This window comes from Zeus faber (assembly GCF_960531495.2).
Source record: "Zeus faber genome assembly, chromosome: 1".
In the NCBI taxonomy this organism is placed as follows: Eukaryota; Metazoa; Chordata; class Actinopteri; order Zeiformes; family Zeidae; genus Zeus; species Zeus faber.
The window spans coordinates 54281408-54309132 of record NC_137193.1 but is presented as its reverse complement, the minus strand read 5'-3'; the positions used below and the strand labels follow the sequence as shown (position 1 = coordinate 54309132).

At 46.1% G+C, this 27725-nt stretch overlaps 1 protein-coding gene across 1 annotated transcript in view; it reads right to left on the bottom strand.

Annotated features, from left to right (window-relative positions):
* Positions 1-3203: 3203 nt before the first annotated feature.
* herc2 (HECT and RLD domain containing E3 ubiquitin protein ligase 2) overlaps positions 3204-27725 on the bottom strand; it is a 59814-nt gene continuing 35292 nt past the window's right edge. The window contains exons 45-91 of the mRNA XM_080007709.1: positions 26905-27047; positions 26498-26765; positions 25630-25772; positions 25434-25532; positions 25176-25344; positions 24915-25040; positions 24724-24832; positions 24214-24353; positions 23943-24133; positions 23704-23809; positions 23332-23423; positions 23027-23202; positions 22593-22704; positions 22411-22492; positions 22077-22311; positions 21557-21734; positions 21358-21439; positions 21087-21258; positions 20850-20994; positions 19973-20198; positions 19690-19861; positions 18880-19066; positions 18613-18756; positions 18100-18291; positions 17837-17990; positions 17299-17406; positions 17061-17192; positions 16635-16793; positions 16341-16459; positions 16115-16240; positions 15836-15991; positions 15404-15718; positions 10771-10985; positions 10482-10659; positions 9916-10077; positions 9366-9457; positions 8756-8895; positions 8396-8583; positions 7738-7935; positions 7507-7590; positions 6953-7094; positions 6593-6787; positions 6285-6397; positions 4822-5012; positions 4614-4719; positions 4274-4486; positions 3204-4176 (exon numbers count right to left, since the gene is read on the bottom strand). Coding sequence (XP_079863835.1) covers positions 3904-4176; positions 4274-4486; positions 4614-4719; positions 4822-5012; positions 6285-6397; positions 6593-6787; positions 6953-7094; positions 7507-7590; positions 7738-7935; positions 8396-8583; positions 8756-8895; positions 9366-9457; positions 9916-10077; positions 10482-10659; positions 10771-10985; positions 15404-15718; positions 15836-15991; positions 16115-16240; positions 16341-16459; positions 16635-16793; positions 17061-17192; positions 17299-17406; positions 17837-17990; positions 18100-18291; positions 18613-18756; positions 18880-19066; positions 19690-19861; positions 19973-20198; positions 20850-20994; positions 21087-21258; positions 21358-21439; positions 21557-21734; positions 22077-22311; positions 22411-22492; positions 22593-22704; positions 23027-23202; positions 23332-23423; positions 23704-23809; positions 23943-24133; positions 24214-24353; positions 24724-24832; positions 24915-25040; positions 25176-25344; positions 25434-25532; positions 25630-25772; positions 26498-26765; positions 26905-27047 — 7448 coding nt within the window. The 3' untranslated portion in view covers positions 3204-3903. The remainder of the gene's footprint in view (positions 4177-4273; positions 4487-4613; positions 4720-4821; positions 5013-6284; positions 6398-6592; positions 6788-6952; positions 7095-7506; positions 7591-7737; positions 7936-8395; positions 8584-8755; positions 8896-9365; positions 9458-9915; positions 10078-10481; positions 10660-10770; positions 10986-15403; positions 15719-15835; positions 15992-16114; positions 16241-16340; positions 16460-16634; positions 16794-17060; positions 17193-17298; positions 17407-17836; positions 17991-18099; positions 18292-18612; positions 18757-18879; positions 19067-19689; positions 19862-19972; positions 20199-20849; positions 20995-21086; positions 21259-21357; positions 21440-21556; positions 21735-22076; positions 22312-22410; positions 22493-22592; positions 22705-23026; positions 23203-23331; positions 23424-23703; positions 23810-23942; positions 24134-24213; positions 24354-24723; positions 24833-24914; positions 25041-25175; positions 25345-25433; positions 25533-25629; positions 25773-26497; positions 26766-26904; positions 27048-27725) is intronic.

Sequence of the window (27725 nt, the reverse complement as noted above, 5' to 3'; positions counted from 1 at the left end):
AAGACTGACCCAGTAACATTGTAAAATTCAGGCCTGTTTTACATTTAAGAGACACAGGCACAATTTTGTGTGCTTTTATCTCAACACCCCAGTGCTCCTGCAGCAACCTTTTACTTGTCTCAACTAAACTTGTTTACACAGCCTCCATAATTCCCAAAGCTCAGCTGGCAGGCTTTTAACCAGGACCAAGAAATGTGACCACATCGTACACTGGCTCCCACGTTTCAGAATTGATTTTATTGATTACTTTTATGGCCTGTCTCCTTGAGACATAAAATCCTGCATTGAGGGCAGGAGCCTTGTTGCCCATCTTTTAAATTGTTTGTTTTTCACATAAATGTATTTTTACCCAAAAGCATATCCCGATTTTAGTTGTTTTGTCTTTAGCGCCAATTTGGTGGTATATTTCTGAATTTATTTTTATATTATATATACTTTTTTTTATACATTAGTTGATATTTGTATTGACTGTTTTACCTATGTGCTTGTTTATTTATTTAGTTTATCTGCATATGTACCTCTTCTCCTTTTATTATTACTATGATTACTTTTATTGGACGTTATGCATGAAGCACTCTGTAACTTTCTGCTCGGTGGAATCTCCATTGAGCAGAGTCACCTGGTCTGGATCCAGTTCTGCCTCTGACGTCAGAGAGCCAGAGCCAGACAGAGGAGCGTTCACGCTGGTCTTATAATATACCACCGCTGTGATGCTCTCTTACGACTAGTGACCAGAGCTGTACATGTGATGCCGTCACATGTACAGCAAGAAACAAAACAAAGACGTATGAAGCTAGGGGCCTCTGTGAAAAAAAAAAAAAAGTTAGATGAATGGGCTTCGTGTGGCTTGACCTCTCTTTTAAAAGACTTACTTGAGGAATTTTATAGAATTGTAAGAGATCTTTTGATCTTTTTTTTGAGATGTGATATGATTTCTAGTTTTACCTGAGATTTATATGACATCACATCATTTAGCTTTTGTCCAAACAACTGTATAATACAGTACAGACAGTACAAATGTAAAATAAGTACATTTTGTCACAGTATCAAACCAGCTGCATGTCACAGTCAGCTAAATTTTCTCTAGAAATAAGTAGCACAAGCAGTGTTAGAGACGTTAGTTTGTTTTTATTTGATTATTTTTGAAGGAAAGTACATTAGACAGTAAAGGGGAAAGAGATCCTCACACTTATAAAAAAAGTTTTATAATTCTTTTAAGCGGCTAAGCCTAGATATCTGAACTGTAAATTTTGCAGGTGGATCACCAACGTCCCAAATATAGTGTAAAGAAACAAGCTTTCAGACCACTGCACATGAGTAGAGAGGATCACGAGTGATGAAGGATGCTGCCCAGGGATGAGCGTCGGTAGGATCCTCCTGGTCTGCAGCAGCATGTGACTGCATGAGGGAGGCAGATGAACCAGCATGATGCTCTTCTGCTTGAAAAAAAGAAATATAAAAGAAATCCATTCTCCGCATCCTGACTTTGTTGCAAAACGGACGTTACATTTATAACTAATATCTTCACGCCTCTTTTTAGGAAAAACCTGCATTTTCAATCAAGTTAATTGTTTCATTTGATTGTTCTGGGGGAGGGAAACAAATTTTTACCAGTTGCAAGCACCAGGGTGTTTAGCCGTTCCTGGATCTCACAAAATGTTAAAACCGGAGCTTAATGGGAGATCTTCGGCCCCAGTGCTCTACATGTTAAACACATAAAAAGAGCTCAGGAGTAGCAGTGAACCGTATGAACAGTGATTCCTGGAACTGCAGAGCTGGAGGGGTGTGTGTCTGTGTGTGTGTGTGTGTGTGTGTGTGTCTGTGTGTGTGTGTGTGTGTGTGTGTGTGTGTGTGTGTGTGTGTGTGTGTGTGTGTGGGTGTGTGTGGGGGGTTGGGGGGTACAAACAATGCAAACAATGCAGCACATTGACTGGAATTCCACACTCACTCAAATATAACTCAATTATTTTTCAACCAGTGCCAGTATTAGTAATTATAATATGTAATAACCTCTTTATAACATGTTCAAATAGTTATTTTCAAGAGAGGACTGCCGCAAGTCTACTCTGTGCCCATTCTGTGCCCATTCTCTGGATGGTCGTGGGTGGTGCTTGTCCACTTCATGTAACGGTCCACAGATCACAGCGTAGTGTGGACTGGAGATGAATGAGTGTGTTCAATACGCGGCATTCACCCCCGCCCCCAGCCTAGAGCCTAGACTGTACCGACAATCACCTGACTCCCACCAGTGTAATGTATTTTGTGATTATGACTGAAAAAAGAGCTAAGTCCACAAAGAATGCCAGTGATTTTTAAGCCAAATTAAGCTGTCACAAAACAGTTTTTTCTTCTTCTCATGTCCAACATTAATGCATTCCTCAGAACTTTACTCAGAAGTGTGCACGGTGAGAGAAAAAGAGGGAAGGAGAGAGAGATGGAGGTCAGGTGAGTGAGAGGGATCTCAGGAGCCACACGTGCTTACATACATTACATTTTCCTCACCCTGCACGTGAGGGGCCCACAGCTCACTCGTGACACCAGGGAGTTACGGGGGCCCAGGCAGCAGACTGGTGAGGAAACTGTGGGAGATTCCTGGAAAGCCCTAAGACAGAGGGAGGAGGAATGGCGATAGTTTGAGTTATGTGTCACGTAGGTCATAACTTCACCACCATGTTATGACAATTGTATTACACGCCGGCCAAGAACCTTGGAAGGCCTGGTCATCAAGAGAATCTGATTTTATTTGACGCATTACAGCCAGGGTGAAAGGGAAGAGATGGGCTCCGACTCGAATAAAGCCTTGACCTATTTCCGAAAATACAGCAGCGTGGATTTTTAAAGTGGGGCGAAGCAGCCCCCATCACATTAAAACAGTAACCTTAATCCAGGCTACAATTACTGATGGCGGCACAAAGATTTACGGAAACGCTGTACCACCGAAAACAGGATTCCGGGGCTCATTTCAAAATGACTTCGCTGGAGGTATAAAGCTGATTTGTGAAAACAATTTCGAATCACAAAAATAATTTGGGCGTCCCATTTACAACAATCACTCTGTTCATAACAATGAATTGTGGCAGTAGACGCTTCGTAAAGGATAAACCAGTCTGAATCCATCAAGATGTGATTTGAATGGAAAACCAGATGCCAATACAAAACTAAAATGGCCACATCGGCTCAGGTTGAGAAGAACACCACAAGGATCAAGAGAGACTGCTTTATTAAATTTAAATAATTACATTTAAATGTATTAACAGAAAAGTATTAACATTTAATATGCAGGAATGAGACCTTTCGTGAGTACATGGCACAGTCATATTATATACATTCTCTGTGGAGACATTGCACACATGGTGGAGGCAGGGGCGGGGTCGAGGAATCTTGAAATGACCCTTGGAAGGGGTTCTGATTGACGTGAGCAGAGTGAGAAACACTGACTTTTAAGTTAAAAAGGGTTCTTACAAAGAAACAGCGCTATGACCAACAAAAACAAACAAAAAATAATAGTACTAATTTGTTACACATTGATTTCTATTTACAAACTATGGACTGGGAATTCACAAAACAATTCTACCACAGTGCTTGGTTGGAGCCCTGTTTTATTTTTTTCACCTAATATACATAATTTTCTTGAAACACAACAATCACATGTGCAGCTCATCTTCCCACCTTTCAAAACAAAAGAAACTAGATTCGAGCAGACCCGCCGTGCCTGTGACGCTTTCAGTGCTAATGGAAACATTTTTTTCTTCCGCTTTTTTTCCACAGGTTTGTTACTCTTAGTAGAATGCATGTAGGGATGTGTGTATTAACAGGTGAGATTAGCACAGTCTTCAAGTGGCGCCTCTTTCACAGGGATCCCTCCAGGGATTTTTTTTTTGGCGAGTCTGGATAGCAGAAGGCTCAGTGCCCCGTCAGATAGTCCTGCGTGGAGTCAGAGGCGAAGGAGTCGGCGTCCTCGTTGTCCGAGTCCTCGCTGCTGTCGTCGGCCGCCGGCTCCCCGGAGAGGGCGATGCGGGCGTAGTCGTCCGTGTCGATGGACTTGCAGAAGTGAATGGCGTACTTCAGCTTCTCCTCCAGCACCTGCTTGCAGGAGTACCTCGGCAGCTTCAGCAGGAAGAAACACGTGTAGGACTCGGGGAGGAAGTGGTCCGGAGGGTTGTACTTGTCTAGCACCTGAAGACAGCCAAGAACAGCGTTGAATGTCGTCCAATCCTCACAGAACAGAGTGTATTTAAAAAAGAAATTATATATTAATATTTAAAAACTTCACCTGCACAACAAAGTCTCGGCCACGGAAATCGGCTATGGTCCGGGGAAGGCGCGTGCGGCCCCAGACGAACCTGAGGAAGAGGGACCTCTCCGTGTTGGAGAAGGACTCCATCACCTCCCAGAACCACTGGATGAGCGGTGCCGTGGGCTCCACTCCTTTGTAGGTGGCTACCGACTTGAGCAGGTGGAGAGGGATGTCCGGGCTGCCGCACACCTGAGCGAGGGGGGGGACAATCCGCAGCGGGTGAGAGGCCCAGCGTGCGGCCCAGAGGGTGGGGACACGACACGATTACATGCATCGCAAAAAACCAGACCGAAAGTAAAAAATAACGCCCGTTTACCATGGTTTCCAGTTCATAGCCCGTGAAGAGGGAGAGCAGAGGGACAGGCACAACGCGCGCCATTCCCTCTCGCACGGCCGACACCTGCTCATCAAACTCATGGAGTCTGTGGAGGACACAACATCACACGGCCAGGCAACGGGTTCACGCATGTCCCCACATGGCAGATTAGAAAGATACAAATAAATAAAACGGTTGCAGCTCTCACCTGTAGTTAATTGCCAGGCGAACATATTCTGCACGGTTCTCCAGGGTGATGTGGGAGTACTTGGAGCTGAGCTGGATGTCCTGTCCGCTGGCGTTGGGCACCGTGAAGGGCAGCGTCATGGCCTCGAACTCCTCCGCCGTGGCCTCGTTGTCGCGGATGTACATCAGGCCGGGGATGAAATCCTTATCGACCTGAAAACCCGAGGGACAGCATTTGGACGGGCACACTGCGCATGTCTAACTTAATTGAGTAGGACGTCGGGCAATGGAGCTCCCGCTAAACTTGACTTTCGAAAACGTTTTAATAGCGCATCTTGTTTTATATTCCTTCTGAAATAGTCCTCAAATATATCAACGAACATATTTGCCAGCTTGTATTCATGCCATCGCCTTTATGGCGTCATATCCACGAAAATATTAAATACACTGGACAATCCAGACCAGGGCCCAACACATCCCAACGTGGGAAACCGGGCGCTATAATGGCTAAACCCATCACCAGGACTGCGTGGAGGTTTGGCCATCTGCCAGGAGCCAGGTTCATCACAACGGTAGAACACATTGCCTTCTTCCCGGACTATACGGAATGTGTTGCCAAGGCTCAAGCCGCCTTCATGGAAGTCAGAAAAACACTCGGCGGCCAACAAGATGTACGATACGAGTTACTCTTCCCATCGAAATCCGTATAACATACAAGGGAGATGACAAGGAACGACCCAGACAAGGCAATGGCCTACGTTAAACTGAGGATTGTACCTACTGCTTAAGTTGAACTACAACCAGTTAAATGCAAGTTGGCATCAGGTCACAATTATAATTTGTTTGTTTCATGGACTAAGCAAAGACTAGTATGATAACAGGCTTGTTTCATTATACTAAATTGTTTTGTTATTTTTAATAATTATTATAATTATTAATAATAATAATTTGACATTTGCGTGTGCAAGTTGGTATATGCGATGCGCTCTTGCTCGAGTCTTGTGCTGGAATAACTGGCCGTACAACCTTTCTCATATCTCAAGGCAAATACCACAAAACAAGAGCGGCTTTGTCAATGGCGGCTCCTATTCCCACGTCAGTGTCTTTTTCAAAGATATTTTAGAAGCTCATGATTACAGCGTGGCGGCAGGAGTGGCCTCACGCGTCCAACACGTACGAGCACCAGTTCTTTCAAGAATGTTTCTCAGATATGTACATGCGCCACAAAGTGTTAGAATTAGCAATAAGAAGTGAGTTACCTGTGACCCCAAGCGCATTGACAGCTAAGGGGGTTTAAATTGTTATGTGAGCAGGAATGCCTTTGCCGCGGCACACTGGTTTTCCTAACAGCTCAAGAGGGTTAATGATCTTGTATAACGTGAAGCAAAAAGATTAACTTAGCTCTTTCAAATGGAAGAGGCAAGTGTACATTTTCATGACCTCAAAATAGTACTCTTTTCGGGTCCCATAGTGGAGCACACGTACCTCACTGAGGTCAGCAATGGTGAGGTTCATTCCGGCGAGCTGCTTCCATACCGGCTCTGCCAGGTTCAGACTGAGGGGGCTGCCAGTGCGGATGGCGATTCCCAGGAGCACGCCTACAGGTTGGAGGCATAGCGTGTTATTTTGGCTTCAGAAGGTCGAACTGATCAAACACAGATGTGATTAGAAATAATACAAATGTAACTTTGTGGCTAAAACGTGAAAGACACGCATATGATTTTTTTATTTCGGGACTAATACCGAGACCGAGAGGTGGAGGGCGGAGCAGGCCCCCCGGAGAAGCTCCGTACCTAGGAAGCGGAACATGTTCATGTGCAGCGTGGACTTGGCGGCGGGGTTGAGAAGGAAACAGTCCCTGTTGGCGCCGGACTCGTCACGGCCGTTAGGGGTGACGATGAGGAGCGGGGTCAGCCCGTTCTGCAGCTCCTCACACATTTCAGCGATGGACTCGCTGTAGCCTCCGCCACAGTCATCCACAGACTCCCCTGCAAATAAAAAGGTGGAGCTATGAGAACATGAGTGCAGAAACCGTCCATCACCAGAGACCCAAAGATGTATTTTTTTTGTGTTTGGGTTTTCCACCCCATTAGCTCTGCCGCCTTTTTAGTAAGACAGGTGCTTGGAAAGTATCTTTAGTGGTCGACACCTACCCACAAACTTGACCTTCCAGACCCGGTGGGGAAGCAGCAGACTGTCAGGGCTGAAGGAACTCATCTTGGCACACATCTGACCAAACACAGACTTGGTCCCATCGGGACCTGCCAGCCCCCCTTTGCTACGAGAGCGCTTCACCTACAGGAGGAGATCACATTTTCACTGTTTCGAATGTCTACTCTCCACTCTATGTCTTCCTGGTAGAGAGGTAGAGAAAACAGGGATGTGCAAAAAGTCCTGGATATAATGGCACTCAGCCCCAAGGCTGAAGCTGGAGCTACAGGGGGCGTGCAGAGGTGCAGTGGCCCGAACCAAGGCTCTGTGTGATGTAAAGTCTGCGGTTCAGACTCTGCACCAGACAGGCGGGTGAGTGGATCACACTCACAAAAAATAAAATCCCCCTTATGAAAGAGATTGCATGTGATGCCTGGAAAAAGGCTGGAAAAGGGAATGGGGTAGAGGGAGGAATTGGGTGGGGTGAAGCAGAAATATGGAGACATGTGATTGTAAAAAAAATAAAAATAAAGGAGATTGTTTAAGGATACTGTACCTGGATCCTGTTAAGCTCCACCACCGGCCCATGCTGTCTGTCTCTGACCATCGTGGCTTGAACCACCTTCCGGAAAGCAGCTTCCTGTTCACAGACAAAATAATCAAATCAGTTCCGTCCAGATGTTCCCTTACGCCATTTAATGTTTTTTTAATCTTTCTGTGCTGCACAACTATCAAAAGTGTGAAAACATGTGTGTGTGTGTGTGTGTGTGTGTGTGTGTCTCTGTACCTTGCCCTGGGAGATGAGGATGCCTCTGAGCGTGTCGAAGCCCACGGGGGGCCCGTGGCCCGTCTGGCCCAGCCGCCCCTCCAGGTCAAACATGGGGATGCAGGGGCAGAAGAGTTCGGAGATGTGGTGCAGCAGCAGCAGACGGTTCCGCAGGGACATGATGGGGATCTCCTGCAGGTGGTTGTACTCCATGGGAACCTGAAATAGAACGCAGCGACGGATCCTGTGATTGGCAGCGTGTTACAGACTCTTCGGGCACTTACATTGTGGGGGAAAAAGGTAACTTAGTGTTACTGCCATCTAGTGGAACCTATGTGCATCTAGTGAAACCCCCCTCATCCACACTGATACACGAAAGTAATCGATTAAATATTAAAAGTTGTGTCAACATTGTTACGATTTTCCAGTCTTTGGGAAAGCCTGGGAACTACCGTATAGGTGAACAAAGGGAAGTTTTGAAAATCTGTTACCATTTCTGCCTTCATTTATGTCTCTATATGTCTGCTTTGTCTCCTGGAATGCTTTCTTTGAAAGGCAGAGATCTTAGCAGCCACTGAAGGAACAGCGGAGCTTGTGGTATGTGTTGGAAAATTGATCTTTTTGAGGTTTGAATGACAATGTTACTACTAAGGCCTCCCCCCCCTCCCCTATTCACTACCTGTGACGGCAGTTTTCCAGCGTTGGTGGGCTTGCTCGTAGACCAGGCCAGTGTGTGGGCAGAACCGCAGGCCACCCTGTTGATCTTCTTGCCCTGTAGTGCAGCAACCAACCGGGGTCTCTGGATGGCGTTGGTGGTCCCATCACCGAGTTGGCCCTCGTCGTTGTCTCCCCACGTGTAAACTTCTCCTGAGCCAAACGACAGTGCAGAGCTTTCTATGCGGCACAACTTAGCTTCACATTTTAGCCTCGCTGCTCGACAAAGCACAGGAGTGTAGGGTGCCAAACAGCATGCGGATGTTGAAAAACAGAGGGCATTGACAAATTAGATCAGTCAGGAGGCGCAGAGCAGTGCACTTACCATCCTCAGTGCAGCATACGCAGTGGAGCGACCCAGTTGCTATGGCAATGACCTTTTTCCCCTGAAGTCCCTGGACCTGCCTGGGTCGGCGAACGTGGTCGTCAGAGCCGTGACCGAGTCGATGATAGTCCCCTTTACCCCTAGGAACACACACAACACACAACACACACACACACACACACACACACACACACACACACACACACACACACACACACACACATTTAATACAACACAGACAATTAATTCTATTATATAATTTTAAGACCCAGAATTGCGATTGTGGCGCCACCCCTTGCGGTCGCCTGCACGAGTGCCTCCTGTTGATTGCGCACATTTTAGTATTTTTAGAGCTAATTGTGCGTAATCATCGGGTGTCATGACATTTCATTGCATATATGTATGACCGTATGTATATGACAAATAATCTCTTGAACACACACACACACACACACACACACACACACACACACACACACACACACACACACACACACACACACACACACACACACACACACACACACACACACACACACACACACACCATGTTCCCTGCAACACGGATTACAAACACCAAGCCATGGCTGAGGCTCCACATTGTACGTACCAGGTGTAGACTGCTCCGGACTTGGTCAGAGCCACGGAGAATTGGGAACCACACTCCACCTTGACCACACCCAGGCCTGTGAGGGAGTCGATCTGCACAAACAAGAGGTCAAGAAATCTAATTTTTATTTTGATAAGGCATAGCGTATAACAGATTGCCTGAGTGATACCGAGCAACGACCAAATGACACATTTGATGTCGCTGTGTAGGCTGATGCAGAAGATATGGTACTTTGTCCCAAATCGACACATACTTTAGGCTGTAAGACTTGACTGGGATTGAAGGCTTGAAGTGCTTGATTTTTACGAGTTACAATCAAGCCCTTACTGACTTGCAAGAAAGAGGTTTTTGCTAGTGTTACATTATTCAGCACCTGATTGGAGACACTGGTAGTGTTTTGCCCTCAGGTACGGTTAAATAATGTTTTCAGTATTTGGTGTAACAATCCTTAAAGAGAAAATATTGGGAAAGATCATCAGAAAATGGAATTCACAATTTGAAACATTGTTCCCGTTGGCTTACTGCTTGTGGCTGTTTTAATTATACGTACCTTCATTGGCACTTTGCAGCCGTCACTCCCTCCCCGGCCCAGTTTGCCATAGTCGCCATCTCCCCAGGACCAGACCATGTCATCGTCAGTTAAACACAGGGTCTGAGCGTCCCCGCTGCCACAGGCCACGTCGATGACCCGGTGACCCTGCAGCGCATCCACCTGGATAAAAATAAAAACACACAGACAGGCACATCAAGTTCACCTTCCCAGAATCCCCTGCGCCCGCTTGTCAGGGTAAGGCAGAGCAAACAGCCTGAACTATGGATAAATTCCAGCCTAAAGTAATAATGTTATTTGGTTAACCTGAAATATATATATTTTTAAAAAGAGACAAATATCATTAAAATAAATACAAATAATATATATATATATATATATATATACACACACACACACACACACACACACACACACACACACACACACACACACACACACACACACACACACACACACACACACACACACACACACACACACACACACACACACACACAATGTTTTAGGTGTAGTAATTGTTTTATTTCATAAATTTGTGTGACAAGATTTGAGTGGCTAATCACCAGTTTCGGTTTGAGCTGGTCCTCGCTGTCTCCGTGGCCCAGTCTGCCATAGCGACCTTTGCCCCAGGTGTAGAGCTCCCCGCTGGCTGTGATGCAGGCACTGTGGGCCCCCCCAGCCGCAATATCCACCACCTCCACTCCTCTGAGCGACTCGATCACTCGAGGACGGTCACATGGACTGAAGGAGAGAGCATATTGTGAGTCATACAGCTCAAGTTCTGGATTGACAATATATTCATTTAAAGAAAGAAGGACAGACCAAGAAACAACTATTCAAGATGACGTTCACCTCCTGTTTCCGTGGCCAAGTTTGCCATCCTCTGCCTCCCCCCAGGAGTAGACCTCTCCTTCGGAAGACAGAGCCAGGCAGTGCTTCCCCCCAGAGTTCACGGCCACTTTCCTGATGAAGACGTGTTGGACCGATTCCAGCAGAGTGGGTGTGGACACGGACTCGGTACCACCGATACCCAGCCTGCCCCCAGCCCCATATCCTGTCGCATACAGCTGGAGGAGAAAGACAATGATTTAGGATAGCTCATTGTAGAGGTTCTTTTGTTTCTACAACTTTTGTATAATCTGTAAGATTATGTTGTTAAAAAAATTACATACGATTGTTATCGCGTATTAATTTAGATAGCACTTTACAAGGAATAACAACCATGCGCTGCTCATTATGTTGTTTCTTTTTTTGCAATTGTTTGTTGTTTCTATTGTTGCGGTCCGCCTTTCCCTCTAAGAAGGCATGGATAGGGCACGTCCAAGAAGTGAAAGGCTACCGGTCTAAAGTTTTAGAACACCCCCATTTTTCCAGTCCCAGTTAGTGAAATTTAAGCAGTTGAAGTCCAGTCGAACAAAGGTACAGTAAGCGGTAAACTGCCAGAGGCCATTTTTACTAAAAATGGTTATAGTTTGGTTAGGAAAAATTAATGTACATTTCTGAGTTCGGATAAAAAAAAAAAGGCATTTTTTCAATGAACAAGTACTGGGTTAACAACTTACAGCTGTTCTGCAGCAATGGAAGTAAATTTAGCCTTGAAAGTTGATGCAAACAATTCCTACAGGTGTCGCAACTTTTGCCGAGTACTAAACCCTGTCTGTATAAAAGCAGTGTTGAAACAGACTGTTTCATTACACCCTTTGAGGCATTATTTGGACAATATTACACTGCAAGACGTAGTATATTGCTATCATAATGGTGAGAAAAAGGCAAAAAACAAAGGGAGACAAGCAGACCATTATAACCCTTAAAGGTGTAGGTCAGTGAGTACAGTTTCCTACGCTTTCCTTTCCTTCCTAAACTGGAGGTAACTGACAGGAAGAGGTCTGGCAGACCCAAAGCTACAACAGAATCAGAAGACAAGTTCTATTTCATTCTTACTGACCATCAGAGGCAGTGTTTCACACTGGATTTATCCACCTTGCGCATGTGCAGTCGAGAATTTTATATCAACAAAGTCCCATGTGACCCCTGGTGCCCAGGTTCTACTTCTATATAATCACCTGGGACCCGGGGCTCTGTTCCTTCAGATCTTCTCGCACACCAGGAAGAAACTCAGGTCAAAACATACACTCGCATTGTGTGGGGTCTCGTCACTAATTCTTCCTCTCCCAGAGGCTGAGCCCCGCAGTTTGACTGCAAGCATGGAAACAAGCAACACCACAGGGAACCGGCTTTGGTATCCCTTGTCTTTGTGTACAGTTGAAGCAAGCGTAGCTGAGGAGGCTACACACCAGGTAGGTAAACTGGCAGCCAGCACAGTGCTAGTTAGACAGCTCAAGTCTTTTGTAATTTGTGTATAGTTTGCTCACACGAGCGGTTCCACTCCAGGAGCATACACCAGCAAGGTAAATTTGTTTTTAACGGCTCTGCCAGCGTTATTGTTTTGCCTACGCCAATATCCGCCTTTTTTATTTGCGTTAGCTCTGATAGTATCGGGTGGCTTCGCCTGAGTGTGTCAACCAGTTAACAAACAGCTAGGAGTGTCAGTTTGGGGTGCCCCCACTGTTTATTCACGAGCACATTGCTGTCCACTGCGTTAGCTCTGATAGTATCAGATGGACACACCGGATCACGTAAGAAAGTTAAACGGTAGCAAAAGAAGAAGGTATGAACAATCATACTTATTCAGAATCAGAATAGTCTTTATTGCCAAGTTAAGTTCACATGAACAAGGAATTTGTCTTGGTGCTCCAGGTGCATGGCTCCTCTGCCCACCCAGGAAGAGGGCCAGGAAGGACCCGCTAGTGGTGAAGGTAGACACCCTGACAGTGGAGATGGCTCAGATAAAATCACTCCTCCTTTCTCTCTAACCGGGGCATGCCCCCAGCTGGGCCGGTGGGTCCCGTTATACCACCACAGTCTGAGGGGTTCCAGGAGGAGGCGTAATGTCCATTCCTGCCTCCGGTAACCTGTTCAATGAGGTGGAGGACGCTGAATTAAATCCCCACCATTGCATCGAACCCAGGCTCTGATCGTGGCTCAGTGCCGGATTCCTAGAGTAATCAGGAGGGCCTGAAGTCAGCCTATAGTGAAGATGTCATTGGCAAGCCTAGGGCTGGAGGAAGCTCCGGTCGTACCCGCCCCTAGCAGTGCCTTCTTCCGGCATTCCCTTCAGACGGCCATTTGTAGTGTTCCCCCGTCTCAGGACTACAATGGGGAGCTACAAAGGTGTTGGGCGGACCCCAGGTCCCTTTTCCGCCATTCCAGTGGTAGCAGGGCCTTGGCAGACATGCAGGATGCCAGCGCCTATGGGCTGGATCACATGCTGGTGGTAGAGCCCACCATAGCCTCGCTGATTGTCTCCCCTGACGATGCATTGAGCCCTCCCGTTGCCCTTGGGCTCAGTGCCACATCACTGATGACCTTATCACCAGGTCATATGACATAGCTGCCCACATGGGCCGCAGGGGGAACTCCCTGTATCACCTCATGCTTGCCTTGTCCCAGACGCCACAGACGTCAGGCGAGGACACCTCAGCACTGAGCCTCAGTGACTCATCACTGCAGGACTTTTTACGTTCATGGCGACAGAGCTTGGCAGGCTCATGTCTACACTAACCCTGGCTCGCTGACAGGCTTGGCTTGCTCAATCCCCTCTTTCTGAGGCTTGTAGGTGAACACTCTGCACTGCCCCTTTTGGTCCCGGGCCAGTTGTTTGGCCAGGCAGAACAGTAAGCATGCGCGCTGCGTGTCACTGTCAAGCATCTCATCGCACATCACCGTTCTCAGTCTCAGTCTCGTTCCCACAAGTTGTCAGTATTCACAACATTAACGTTTGCAATCAACCCCGCCCCCTTACCGTGAAATAAAACGGGTCTTCGCTTATCGACCAATTCGCTTAACAACCTGGCTGTAGGAACAGAACTTGTCGTTAAGTGAGGAGTACATGTACTGAAGACTGAAAGAAAGTCTTATGGACGAATAAATGAAAAATTTGAAATATTTTGATTCATCACACAGGGTTTTTGTATACCGTCGAGTAGGCGAAAGGATGTTTTCCTCAGTGTGTGACAACTGTCAAACATGGAGGAGAAAGTGTGACGTATGGAGCTCTTTTGCTGGATCCTTGCACAGACTGACCGGCACCCTGAACCAAAAGGGGTACTGCAGCATTTTGCAGCGCCATGCAATACCCTCTTGTCTACGCAAAGTTGGTCAGGGGTTCATCCTACAGCAAGATAATGACCCAAAATATACCTGCAGGCTATAGCACAACTACATTAGAAGAAAAGAACAAGATGGTAGGTTTCAAATCATGGAATGGCCAGAACAGTCTCCAGACTTAAACCCCATGGAGTTGGTTTGGGATGAACTCGACAGAAGGGTGAAAGCAAAGCAACCTACAAGTGCAACACATTTGTGGGAACTTCCAACAGTGTTGGGAAGAACTTTGCAAACAATATTTGATTTCCATTGTAGAAAGAACACCACGAGTCTGTTAAGCTGTTATATCTGCAAAAACTTTGATTAAATTTTGTTAAACAAAACAATTCTATGATTTATGTTTTTTTTATCTCCAATTTTTATTTGTTCTATGCTTTAATTTTAAACATTAAACTGCGTAAACTTCAATAAAACTGTAAAAATTTAGACGTTTTAAGAATTTTGACCGGTAGTGTATAGATACAGTATATAAAATAACAATCATTTTATCAGAAGAAGATATACTTTCAAGAAAAGAAAGTGATGATGAGGGTAAATTTGGACGTTGGAAAAACACATTGGGAATGTCCAATTCTGGGACTTGCAGTTAATCCACCCAACACAGACGATCTTATGGATTGCCACTGGGGCTGTGTATTGGTACTCAATACCTTTATGGTATTGACCGAAGTAATTCAATACCAAGTAGTATCCAAACTGCTCCAGTTAAACGATAACAGATTCAATCGTTTTTGTACCCAGATTTAGAAAAAAATGAATATTTGTATGGTTTTGCTCCCAGCCAATCACCGCACCGATTTTTCAATTTAATGTGACGTGTGTTTGGCTAAGTACCGCAGCAGCAGCTACAACATTCTGTTAAAAGATGAGTTCATTTTTGAAATCCATCTTAAAACAAGAGTCAGGTATCTATATGAACAGTGAAAGAGGTTTACCTCGCTGTAATCATACAGTTACTTAATAAACACTTTCAAAAGGTATTAGTGTAAAAATTATTTGGATGGGGAGGAGTGGTGGCATTTTAGGCAACCGAATGCTTCCATTCACATGATGGGTATTGTAGGAGAAAAAAAGGGTATCGAATTAAGTACTCCATTGGTATCGGTATCACTTTAAGGGTACTGGTATCGTAATTTTTTAAACAATACCCAGCCCTTATTGCCACTAAGCAATATCTTAAACAAATTGTGTGATGGTCAATACATCTACAGCAGTAGACCGGACCTTGTTTGGTGGAGCTATAAATAGGTGGACAGACCTTTCCATCAGCAGTGACTGCGAACAGTGTCTGCTCTCCTCCAATGAGTTGGACTGGGCGCAGGGTCGCCAGAGCTTCAGTGGGTGTTGGCACTTTGACCTTTGCACCCTCGATGCCCCCCAGCTGGCCCCTGTGGTTGTGACCCCAGCCATAGATGGTTCCACTGCCCCCGGCCGAGAGGGTCCAGTCGTCCGGTCGCCGGTTCATCCACTGCACCAGCTGCTCGTCCTGCTCGCGCTTGAATAGATCATGGCTCTCGTGAAGCCCGTTCATGCTCTCGTGATCCGCCATCAGCTCGCGGATCTTTTTGCTGACCTACAAAGGGTTAAAGTGGGAAGTGGAGGGGAGTGAAAGATTAGCAGCATTTTTGGACTGAAGTGTGCTTCAGTACACTGAGGGTCTGGCCTAGACAGCGAAGCCTGGCGCACCTACCTCATCAAGGAATGGTCTTGGCAGAGGAGTTCTTTTGTCCAGAGCCACCGCCACTCTGGAGGCAGTGCAGTACCTGCGGAACCACGCCCACTTGTGGGTCTCGGCGCAGCAGGGCAAAGTGTCCAGTTCCAGGTCACAGGCCAGAGCCACCAACACCTGGATACAATGGCACCGTTAGTGAGATTGAAAATGATCAAACTGGCATTCATAAATATAGAATATTTGACAATTCATCACAACAGACCCAAAAGAAAACTTTACATAAAATCATGAGCCTACTTTGAAAAAAGGGCTGTGGAGCAGCTGCTTCCCTCCCCTGACGATGGGGTCCTCGTACTCATACTGCCTCTGGAGTGCCTCAGGTAGACCCTTCACTAGGGCGGCCAGGGCACTGCCGGTGAAACTCTGAAATTAAACGCAAAACATTCTCAATTATAAAATGAATTGTGTTGTTGCCGTCAAAGGATTGCCTCCGAATGGAGTGACGTTTCCCATTTAAACGTACCATAGAGCGCGCCTCGCCGTCGTTGTCCCCCAGCAGCCTATTTATGTTGATGGACTGGCCGTACTCTGTGGTCAGCAGCTTACGCAGCCTCTGGAGAGCCCACATTCTGTGACCAGCAGCTGGTGCAAAAATTGAAAGTTCAATTAGTGTCAGGGTTCATTAAAATTTTCCCATTTCAAAATTCTGCACTTTGTCCAAGCCTGAAATTGCTTGAGACACCAAATTGATTTTTCATTTACATGTTCTATGGGGAAACCGTTACGCAGAATATATGTTGGATGGTGAACCTCGTACCCAGAGCGCTAAGCTGGGCACAAGCTGCCAGTGAGGCAGCAAGACGGGGCACGATGCTACGATTGGAGGCAAAGTTGAGCCTGAAATCCAGCAGGCATGTGACCAGGTCCATGGATGGGCAGGAGAGGATGCAGCGATCAGACAGCAAATCCTTAGGACCTGCATGAAGGAAGAAAGCCTCAATATCACAAGGACTAAGCAATGGGAGTACATCATGTGTGTTAGAGGTCTGTGCTTAACCATTTAAAGGGAAAAAAATCCAATAAATAGGGGTTTTACTTTTAAAGAAAATGTGACTTTTACTATTGATATTTTTATGCTGTGGACAAATATATATGAATACTTATCATATTGGTAGAATTAAGTTTTCATTACAATGAGCTAGCATTGACAACAGATTATTAACTGTATGTTGGGAGGTCTCACCAGCAGCGGGCATGATGGGATACACGGTGAAACGCCAGCCCCAGCCGTTGACCGAGCCATCACTGGTGAACTTCCATTTGAGCTCATCGCCGGGGATCCTCAACTCACTGGACCAATCTGACCACTCCCGACCTGGTGAGCACACGGGGGAGTTTACTTGACAAATTTCTGTTTTGTCGGTTACACTCAAGCTCTCCCAAGTGACATGGGAAGTGCAAAAGCCGATATCTTTGTTCACCTGAACGAACAGACACAATCCTGTTGGCTCCGTCCATGATCGTTAGTGGGTCATGGCGTCTCTCGGTGGAACATTGGCGATCAAACTCCACCCTCAGACCCTCTGCACCTAAAAATCAAATGAGGGTAGTTAACAAAAAAGGCCTATTTTTTTTTTTTTTAGAGCAAGCGTGGTTTTTAGGACATAGATATAGTCAATACATTTTGTTACAATTTATCTTTGAAGTAACACTCATGGATTTATTAGGAATCCGCCAAAGCCTCGAGACCACCTTGCAATCTCAACAGACCCCCACGGGGGTCGGGCACCCCAGGTTGGGAATTATTGCTGTCGAACAACAGGTTGCATGCCAACCTGGTAGAAGTCTAAATGGTTGTAGGGTCAATCCCTAAAGTCAATGTGTCCATCAACAGCCGTGATAATACCTGCACATACACAAGTCACACAGCATAAATGCCTCAGCTAAATCTCCCAAAATTTAGGTGCTGTGAAGAATGTAGTATTGCTCTCACAAGCATTGGGATAATTTTCTGTTTACCTGGGATCTTCACAGTGCCGCTGGTGGAGGTATCGTCCGTGTACGGATGGCTACTTTCCACCACAACTGGTTGGGAAGACAGACGGCCGCTCTGGGAGTCCGTGGCCACATCCTCCAACTCAGTCACACACAACTCCAGGAGCATGTCCGCAACCTGCACGTCACCGAAGGCACCAGACCATTAACTAAAATGTAATGCTTCAATAGATGTTTGCTTATTTTGTTTGGCGCACTTGAGACAAAAGAGGAGCCCAACAACTCACCTGGGGATAGGCTGTGCCCATGCCGGACAGCACCGCGGAGAGCACCTCCTTGCCTTTCTCCCCAGAGCGCAGGGACACGGCCAGTTTGAGAAGGTCCACCATCACCCGCGTATCATCAGGCACAAGGAGGCTGGTGAACTCGTCCAGATACTGAGGCTCTGGGCCCACCACCTTACTCTGATTCTCAGAGTCCTATTGAAAAAGAAGCCATACGGAGAAGAAAGAAAGGAATAAGATGACTATTATTGACCGTTGAATTAGGACATGAATAAGGCTTTTCATCAAAATGTAATGGTATCTAACAAATTGCATCTATACGGTATCGAAATGCCATATTTAGATACTTAATTTAAAAATTTATATTTTAAAGTTTTTATATCAAAAGGTACCCAAAAAAAGACATTTGGTAACAAAAACTATCGTTCAGAAATCACTATCAAAGCCAAGGTTGTCTGTATTGGTACTGTGTATGCAAGTTGTCACTGTGATTGGGAGTATTGATCAGGAACTGACCTCTTTGGTCTTGGTCATGGTCTCTGCGATGATGCTGGCGGCTCCGGGGTCATCGGTGACGGGGATGAAAGGACGTGATGAGGCGCCAGAGGCTGATGGCGTCACAGCTGACGACGGGGTGATGGCGTCCTCTGAGGAGGGAGCCTGTTACAAAAATGGATAAATAGATAAAAACACTCGTACAATTTTATCATAGGGATATTCTATAAAGTTACAGGCTTCTTCACAAATGCCACAGTGACTATCAAGTGTGGCAGTTTTCTTCACCTCCCCCTTCCGGTCCTGCCAGGGGCTGGGGCTGACCTGCTCCTCGGCTTCAGGAGGAAGAGGGGGACCTTCGTCATCGCTCAGACCTGACGAGGAAGAGGAGTCGGACGGGGGTACGGGGGAACTGGCGGGACACTCTACGGGCAAAATCATACAGGCCGGCATCAAAGCGCCAACCACAGCATCCCTGGGAAGAGAAAACACAATCCCCTTATATCTTAGCTTATATCACAGTCTTCTCTTGGTCAACACTTAGATATGTTTTCTGAACAGCGTCAAATTGAGTTTCTAGCTCACACATATTTTACAATACATTAAATTACTCCAACCCAACATTTTTCCTGATGATCACATTTGTTATTATTAATAGTGTCTTAATTTACATTTTCATGAAGTGATTCATGTGTGATTAATTTCATGTTAAAGCAATGGCGCTTCCACATTTTCAAATGGAATTCCTGGAAGTACCTTTTATAAACATGTCATAACATCTTTGTCAGCATGACCATGAGTTTTTTTTTTTATGTTTTTAATTTCATTAAAACTTTTTTTTTTTTTGGAGTTCAATTTTTCAAAAACAGGTACATGGAGAAAATATACTTAGAAAAATAGCTACCATCAGTAAATTGGTCAAATAATATAAAATATGGGCGTTAGTAATCCAACTAAAACTCCATTTGACGCTGGTCAGGTCTTTTGACTTAACTTAAAAAAATGCAATTATCAGCTTTAAATGACACTTATGTTCAATAACTACCCCTACTTCAGATATAGCAATTGTTAAATTAATCAAGTTAACCGTTGACTTACCTGGCATAAATGATCTGCAGGGCCGAGAGCACATGAGACAGCGCCTGCTGCTTGGCAAGGTTCCCGTCCAGGGACAGGAGGATCTTGGCAAGCGAAGGGCGGTTCAGTTTCACGCTGCTCTGCCCGCTCATCTTGTTGCTCACTGCGGAGGAGTCGCTGTCGGACTGGACACCTGGAGAGAGCACAGCACCACCCACAGCACACCGTCAGACTGTTTATATCATGAAAGCCACCGTCAGGTTTGGTCTGTGTTGATCGAGCGGTATTTGAAGTGAGCGGTTACCCAGGTATGAGGCCCCCAGGGAGTCTCTGGCCGTCTGGAAAAGGACCGGCTCGTGGACCGATGGCGTCGTCACATCCACGGTGGTCCAGGCCACGCTGTGGGAGGAGCCACAAGCCACGCGGGTGATCTTCTGGCCCTCCAGACCCTGCACCAGGGTGGGCTTCCTGTTCACCGTGGTGGTCCCATTCCCCTGCTGCCCATGATCGTTGTCGCCCCAAGCATACACCTGATGGAGGAAGGGCTGGGTCAGCAATGTCTCTTCATTCATGCTTTGTAAACTCTTTTTCACAGTTTCTGCTGTATTTAAGATATTGCGCAACACTAGATTGTACAGTATGATGCATGTTGAAAGTGAATGGTAAGACTTATCACAACCACATTACTATTCATAGAATATGAGGAATTTTTCCCACTGGTTAATAAACTCATGACAACACCGGAGTTACCGGTAACACCGGACATTTTACAACTGGCGGGGGGAGTCCTGATTCCTTTAACAAAATAAACAATAAGTACTTACGTTCCAAGAATTTTGTAATCTCAATCAAAGCTTAAACAAAATAAAATAAAAAAAATTCCCCACTTCCCTAAACTTTCAAAATTGACATCACCTTGCCTTGAAAAGTAATTAAACGGCTAAAAGGCAAATCCACCGAAACAATAAAAAAATATAAAACCTCGGCCGAAGGCAGTTTTCTTCTTATAGTCTAGTGACAGTGCCTGGCTCAGATCATCACGTTATTTGCTGGATGATGCTGAATTTGTCCTGTCTGAGCCATCTATCAGTGGAGGACATAGAGCCATAGAGAGCACACAGGAAGGCATTGAGGATGTGCTTCAGGTTTTTAATATTCTTCTACACAAGGTCGGTACAAACCTGTCCCGTTTCTGTGACAGCCAGACAGTGCAGCGCGCCCACGGCCACATGCACAATCTTCTTGCCCCTCAGACCTTCCACCATCTGCGGCTTACGCACGTGGACGTCCGTTCCGTGACCCAATCGGAAGTAGTCTCCCTTCCCCCTGGTTTCAAATACAACATTTATCCATCAAGTTGTCATGAGATATCTTACTAGTAATGATGATGTTATTGATTAAAAGGCAGCCATGTTTACCAGGTCCACACCACTCCAGACTTGGTGAGCGCCAACGAGAACTGCGCTCCACACTCAATCTGGCACACGCCCTGTCCGTTGAGCCTCTCAATGTTTTGTGGGATGTTGCAGCCCTCGCTGCCACCGCGACCCAGTTTGCCAAAGTCACCGTCACCCCAGGAGAACACCAAGCCTAAAAAAACAAACAAACAAAAAAAAACATTGACAAATGGGAATCTTTCCATCCAACTTCTACAAACAGCGTCATCATTAAGGGCGTTGAAGGCCTTACCTTCATCAGTGAGGGCCAGAGTTTGTGCATCTCTACTACCACAAGCCACCTGGATAACACGGTGTCCCAAGAGCACTTTCACCTGGATTTGCAAAAAGCAGAGACATCAGTAAGGAGTTGGAGTCACACAGTACACAGATGAATCCTGTACATGTTTGTAGTGTGGAGCTCACAGTATAGCTTAAATCACAAGACTTACCAGTTTAGGCCTGAGCTGGGTGGTGTTGTCTCCGTGTCCCAGTCGGCCGTATTCTCCCAAACCCCAGCTGTACAGCTCCCCGCTGGAGGTGATGGCAGCGCTGTGGGAGCTGCCACAGGCAATATCACGGATGCGCTTGGTCTTCAGAGCCTCGATCAACCGAGGCTTGTCACAGTTCCTGGAAGAGACATCGACCTTTATCGCCACTGGACTTGGGAAGATCAGTTCACGAGAAAAAAAACAACAAAAAAACAGATACGCGATTCAAGAAATGACGTTTTGGTCGATATGGCCATAAGAAAGTTCAGGCATGGTTTGAATTTGACAGAAAACGAAATTCAAAAAAATCTAAAATGCTAATGTGCGAGTGCCATGTTGTAAATGGATGAAAGATAAAAAAGAAATACCTCTCAGTGCCCAGAAAGATTCATTCAAACAGCATTAAGGACCTTTTCAGCTTGAAATAATAGAACTCAAACGGGACTATGCAGAAATGCTCCAGTTTAAGGGAAAAACGTACATTCTGCTAAAGTGCCCCAGTTTGCCGTCGTCTCCCTCGCCCCAGGAGAACACTTTCCCGTCAACCGTCAGGGCCATGGCGTGGCGTCCCCCAGAGTGCACGGCCACCTTCTTAACCACGTAGTTGCTGAGAGCAGTGATTTGCCGGGGAATGGGGACTGTCCCGCTGGAGAGACTCAGGCCCAACCTGCCGTTTGTGGCCTCTCCACATGCATACACCTTCCCTTCCACGGTCACTGGAAAAGCAACACATAACATGTACATACAATTTTCTACAATTACACCAGAAAATGAAATATTTTTTAAGGGTATTCTAAGCACAATGGCTGACTCACCTGCAAAAAGGCTCTTTGAACCACCAGCCACTTGAACCACATTCAGCGCAGAAAGAGTTTCAGAGAACGACGGGACCTTGATCTACAGGGAAATTTTAGTTTTTTGTTTTTTTTATTTCAACCTCCAGTGGAACTGACGAATTAATGATACTATAATTAACTTGTCATGAAAAAAGTAATACCTTAGAACCCTTAAGTCCGCCCAGCTGGTCCTTGTCATTCAGTCCCCATACAAACACTTTGGTCCTGATTGTGGCTGCAGACTCTAACCCTGAGGATTTCTTTCGAGCGAGACTGCGGAGAGAACAGATGCATGATGAACGAAAATGGGTGTACTATACACCTCCATTTTGACGCCCCCATTGTGTTTATTCAAGAACTTCATACAATTATGTAAAATAAGCGGATAAAAGTAAAGTTAAAGTGGTAATCTGTGAGATTATTTCAATTAAAAACCCAATAATTTATACTTTTTCTGATCTGCCTCTTTAATCAATTTAAACAACTGGTACAAACACCAGTTGGTGATATTAATCTTGCATCCATCCCATCAAAATTTTATGGACTTTCCGCACATCGAAAACTTGCAATGCATTTTTTCATGGACCCACTGTACCTCCCAGTGGCAGTTTTGTCATCATCCTCTTCCTCATTGTCAGATGCGAGGAAGGGGACTGTGGCCAAGTCTTCATCCTCCGCCCTGATGCGCCCTACGATGCTCAGTCCATGGAGCTTGCAGTCAATGCCAGAGCTGCGGCACTGCTTGATGGCAACCTCGATGTATCTGTGGTACTAGGGGAAATACGTCGACCAAGTGATTGTGGAAACTTTCAACTCTGAACGCCTAAAATGTATTCATGTTTTTTTTTAATCTGGAAGAAGTTTGAGTTAAATGTTTGACTAAGTCCTCAGCCAACCGACCTCGGTGCAGTCAGTAAGCAAGGGCACTGTCGTGTCCGTCGGGTTGATGTTGATTGTCTTCAATTCGATCAAGTTGTTGAGAGAGCTACCGCCTAAATATCAAATAAGAATTGTTCTGTGAGAATGTGGAAACTCATATGTCATATTTTAAAACCAACCTTTCAAAAAAATAAATAATAATGGCACGGAACATTTCCTACCAAAGGGACTGCTGTGCAGAATAAACAGTGACTATATTGTAATGTATTGTAAATAATGCAATATATTGTGAATAAATTATACCTCTAGATGTATCCAAGAGCCAATGATAATGTGGTGACCAGAAAAACACTAATGTCGAGTTAAGTGAAAATGGCACGGCTGAGTGGGTACCTGATACCACGACCAGTGAGGGCATGTAGCTGCTGTCTGCTGGGTCAACCACCATCTTGAGCCTGTGGACCAGAACATCTGGAAAGAGCTCCAGACGAATCCAGTGCTGCGGGGAGACGGGACAAAAGGCAGATCCCCGTTAGGTGAGGCAACGCACTTTGACAGGGCAGATTTGCGGCTTGCGCATTATTCTCTTTTGGCCGACGCCATGCTTCCGTCCCCACGCTTCTGTCCCCCACCTTTCCCTGGGAGCCAGACGACTGCCAGCACTGATCGCTGCAGTCGATGAGGCGCGAGGCCTGGTTGACGGAGGAGGAGACGTTGAGGCTCTTGACGGCCCGGGACCACTCATCAATCAGCATCCCGCGCTGGCTGCTGTGAGGCTTCTTCAGCTGCTTTCCTGAGCGCCCGCAGAAAGCCGGAGACTGGCCTGAGAGCGGGGAGAGGAACCAAAGCTTTTTAACACATACACACCACACACGCACGCACGCCTTTAATTTGATAACCTACCTGGCTCATTGATTCTACCGAAGGAATGTCTGATGTTGTGTTTGCGTGTCTTGAAGCAGTTTTCACAGAAGTCAAAGTCATCGCAGTTTCTGCACTTGAACCTCGGGCCGTTGATGGGGAACATCTGGCAACCATCGCACCTGATGACAACACAGCGATGAGAGCTGACATGACAGTGATTTGCAGAATTTTCATATCAAGGACCTTTAATTTGATAGGCATTAGGCCATGGGCCCCATTTGATAAGATTTAGTCTCTGGGACCCAAATCGGAGAGGATTTTTATGGTTATAAATGATACCTGTCTATACTATCGTTACAGAGATAACAGCAGAACTAGGATTAAAACAGTCATTATTGTACATTCTCTAACAGTGTTAAAATCTTGTAAATGAAATAATGGCAAAATTTTAACTATTAATCACTTTGCAGGGGACCCCCCGGAACCTCTTGACAGAGCCCATGTTTAGAACTAGTGCTTTAGACAAGGAACTAGCTGGTAAAAACTCACCTCACTCCAGGATGGACGCTGGGAACCAACTCCATCTCGGACAACAGCCCAGTCCAGTGGGACTGCTGGGGGAAGTCCACTATCACATCCTTTCCGTTGGCGCTGAAAGCTAAACCGCACAGTTACCTTTAGATACCGGAGCAGACACCCAGCACAGGACACCTACACACACCAGATATTTTATGGTTTACCTTTCACCACTCCAACACTACGGTGAGTGACAGATCCCCACTTGTACTTTGGCGTTGTGACTGTGGGCTTCACCCTCACTTTGTCACCGATTTTGATATGGGATGGAGAGATTTGTGGTGGAAATCCTAAAAAGAATAATGAATACAGGTGATCAAACAGGTTCCAACAGAGTATTAGCCACGAGTAACAGATCAACATGTTTTGTTTTTTTCCCCCCCCTCACTTTGTTGACCATCATTTGAATTGGAAACGGCGCTCACCAAGAAGCTCCGTGTGGATGTAGCGCACCCAATACGTTCCTCCTTTCTGCTGCCAGTCGCACTGCACGTTCAGGTCATGAAGCCCATCTCTGTCCAGCTTGATCACCTTACCGACGTCTCCCTCGACCACTTCCTCGTACGTTCTACAGCACTTCACCATCATGCCCACCTGCACGCAAGCCCGGGTTATCTGTCAGGTCGAGGCCACAACATCTCTAAGAAGTGAGACGGTCGCTCCCGAGGGAAGGCTCCTCTTACCTGAATGTTCTCCCTTACATACACGGCATAGTCATCGTTGCTTTGGAAATCCGTTCTCTTCTTGAACGTCTGGCTCTCGGTCACCACCGCTCCCGAGGGCTGATGAGAGGGACGAGAGACGAGACGTTAATCACCTGAGAATGAGGATGTGACAAGTGGTGTTGCTCGACAACTTATTCATCGTTGTCACACTTACGACTGGGAAGGCAGGCTCCGGCTCCTCCAGCTCCTCCAGCGCCTCCTCGTCAGAGTATTCGTCCGACACAGTGTCTGCGTCCGACAGCTCAGTGACATGGATGTCAGGGTGGTCCAGCAGCCAGCCCACCAGCGCCTCCACGCCTACAAATTTAAATCTCAATTACTTTCCCTGAAAAGGTAATGTTAGTGGAATTACTGTGGCACAAATGCAACAGAATGCAAATATATAGATAAATAAACCTAAGAAATTAGGCAAAGATAACTCTTTCTAAGTACTGTGATTAACTGACTGATTATATATTCCAACTTTACTGTTTCAGTTTTTTGAAACAGACATGTACATGCATCAACTACAAACATATAAACTATAAAGATCAGCAACACCACACACCCTGAATTTATTGATTGATTTATTTCCCCACAGCCAAACCTGTTAAACATGCAGCCCAGCTGACCAGAAAACAAAAGTTTTCAGGTCATGTGCATGTGTAGTATACTATGTCGTATACTATAATCTTGAGACAAACACAACTTTGTCTTTGTCACTCATGACTAATGCCTGCAAGCCAACGCAATAAGTGAATGTACCAGTCTGTCCAAAAACTTCTGCTCCCATGGAAATAATCGTTGCTATAAGCTTCTTTAAGTACAGTGGGAATTGATCTAAAACGGTTATGTGGGGAACCTTGCACCGGGCTGGAACCCAATTGCCTATTAGTTAAAGTGGTAATCCCTGAGATTATTATTATTATTATTTTTTTTTTTAAACCCCCATTAGTCCCACATTTTATATTTTGCCGGCACTTTTTAGCAAACAGCCATTCAACTTTATGCTGTTTATAAATTTCTATCGTGTGATACCATACCGGGGACTCCCGAGGTGCTGCCAGCGGTTCCAGAGAGCGACTTGAGGGCAAACTCTACGTTCTTCCTCTGAAATCCCATCTCCATCAGCTGGAGCACAATGGGCAGCGGTGGAACGGGGGAGGTCTTCTGCTTCTTCTGTTTGGGCGGTCGGACCTGCTGCACGGTCACGGGGGTGGTGGCCTCGCTGGAGCTGCTCTCCTCAAACAGCGGCGAGGAAGGGTGGGTGGACTCCACTGCCAGGTACTGACACACCGCCAAAGCTGCCGCCTACACACACACACACACTTCAGGTAGCACTTGGACTCAACCAGCTCTAATGCATTCAACACCAATCAATCACTTATCATCAGTTGTTTGTTGTTTTTTTTTTTTGTTTTTTTTTTTAAATAGGTGTAAACTGACTTACCTCCAGCTCCTGCCTGTCGAAAATGGCCTTGATTGGAGAGGGCTGGGTTGCAGCGGACAGCAGTTGTTGCAGGAGGATCAGTGGTGGCAGCGGCCCCTCAGGGGACAAATCCCCCACATCTGGAGAGGACGCCACTGGATCCTCTGCACCAAGCAGGAAAAGGGAGAAAATCACAAGCAGAATATTGAGTCAAGAAGATAAACAGGTTACATTAAAATTTGAAGCCACGCTAAACAATTCTCTCTCTCTCTCTCTCTCTCTCTCTCTCTCTCTCTCTCTCTCTCTCTCTCTCTCTCTCTCTCTCTCTCTCTCTCTCTCTCTCTCTCTCTCTCTCTCTCTCTCTCTCTCTCTCTCTCTCTCTCTCTCTCTCTCTCTCTGAGTGATTGGAGGCGTGAGCGAGTGAGCGTTTGGTAGAGTGAGTGGTTTTCTCTCTAACTTTTTCTATCAATTGCATGTTTATAATTACTTGTTGGTGACGGGTTTAGTTTTTTTGTTGGTTGTAGGGTGTGCGCACAGCGGGTGGGGGGTGGTGGTGGTGGTGGTGGTGGTGCGGGTCCGCAACCATGTCGGACCTCACCAAGCTAACGAGGAAGCACGGCATTAAGTTGCCCGTGTCTTCCTCGGTCTCGGTGGAGGACTGCAGCCTGGCGGTGGGGAAGGCTGTCGGCTACAGCAGCGTTGTGTCCGCAGCGCGGATGAACAGTGCGGTGGTCATTTTCCTGGATGGCGTAGACAAGGTGAATGCGGTGGTGGCGAGCGGCGTTACGGTGAACAAAATGTTCGTTCCCGTCCTGCCTCTCTCCACACCGGCGAGGAGGGTG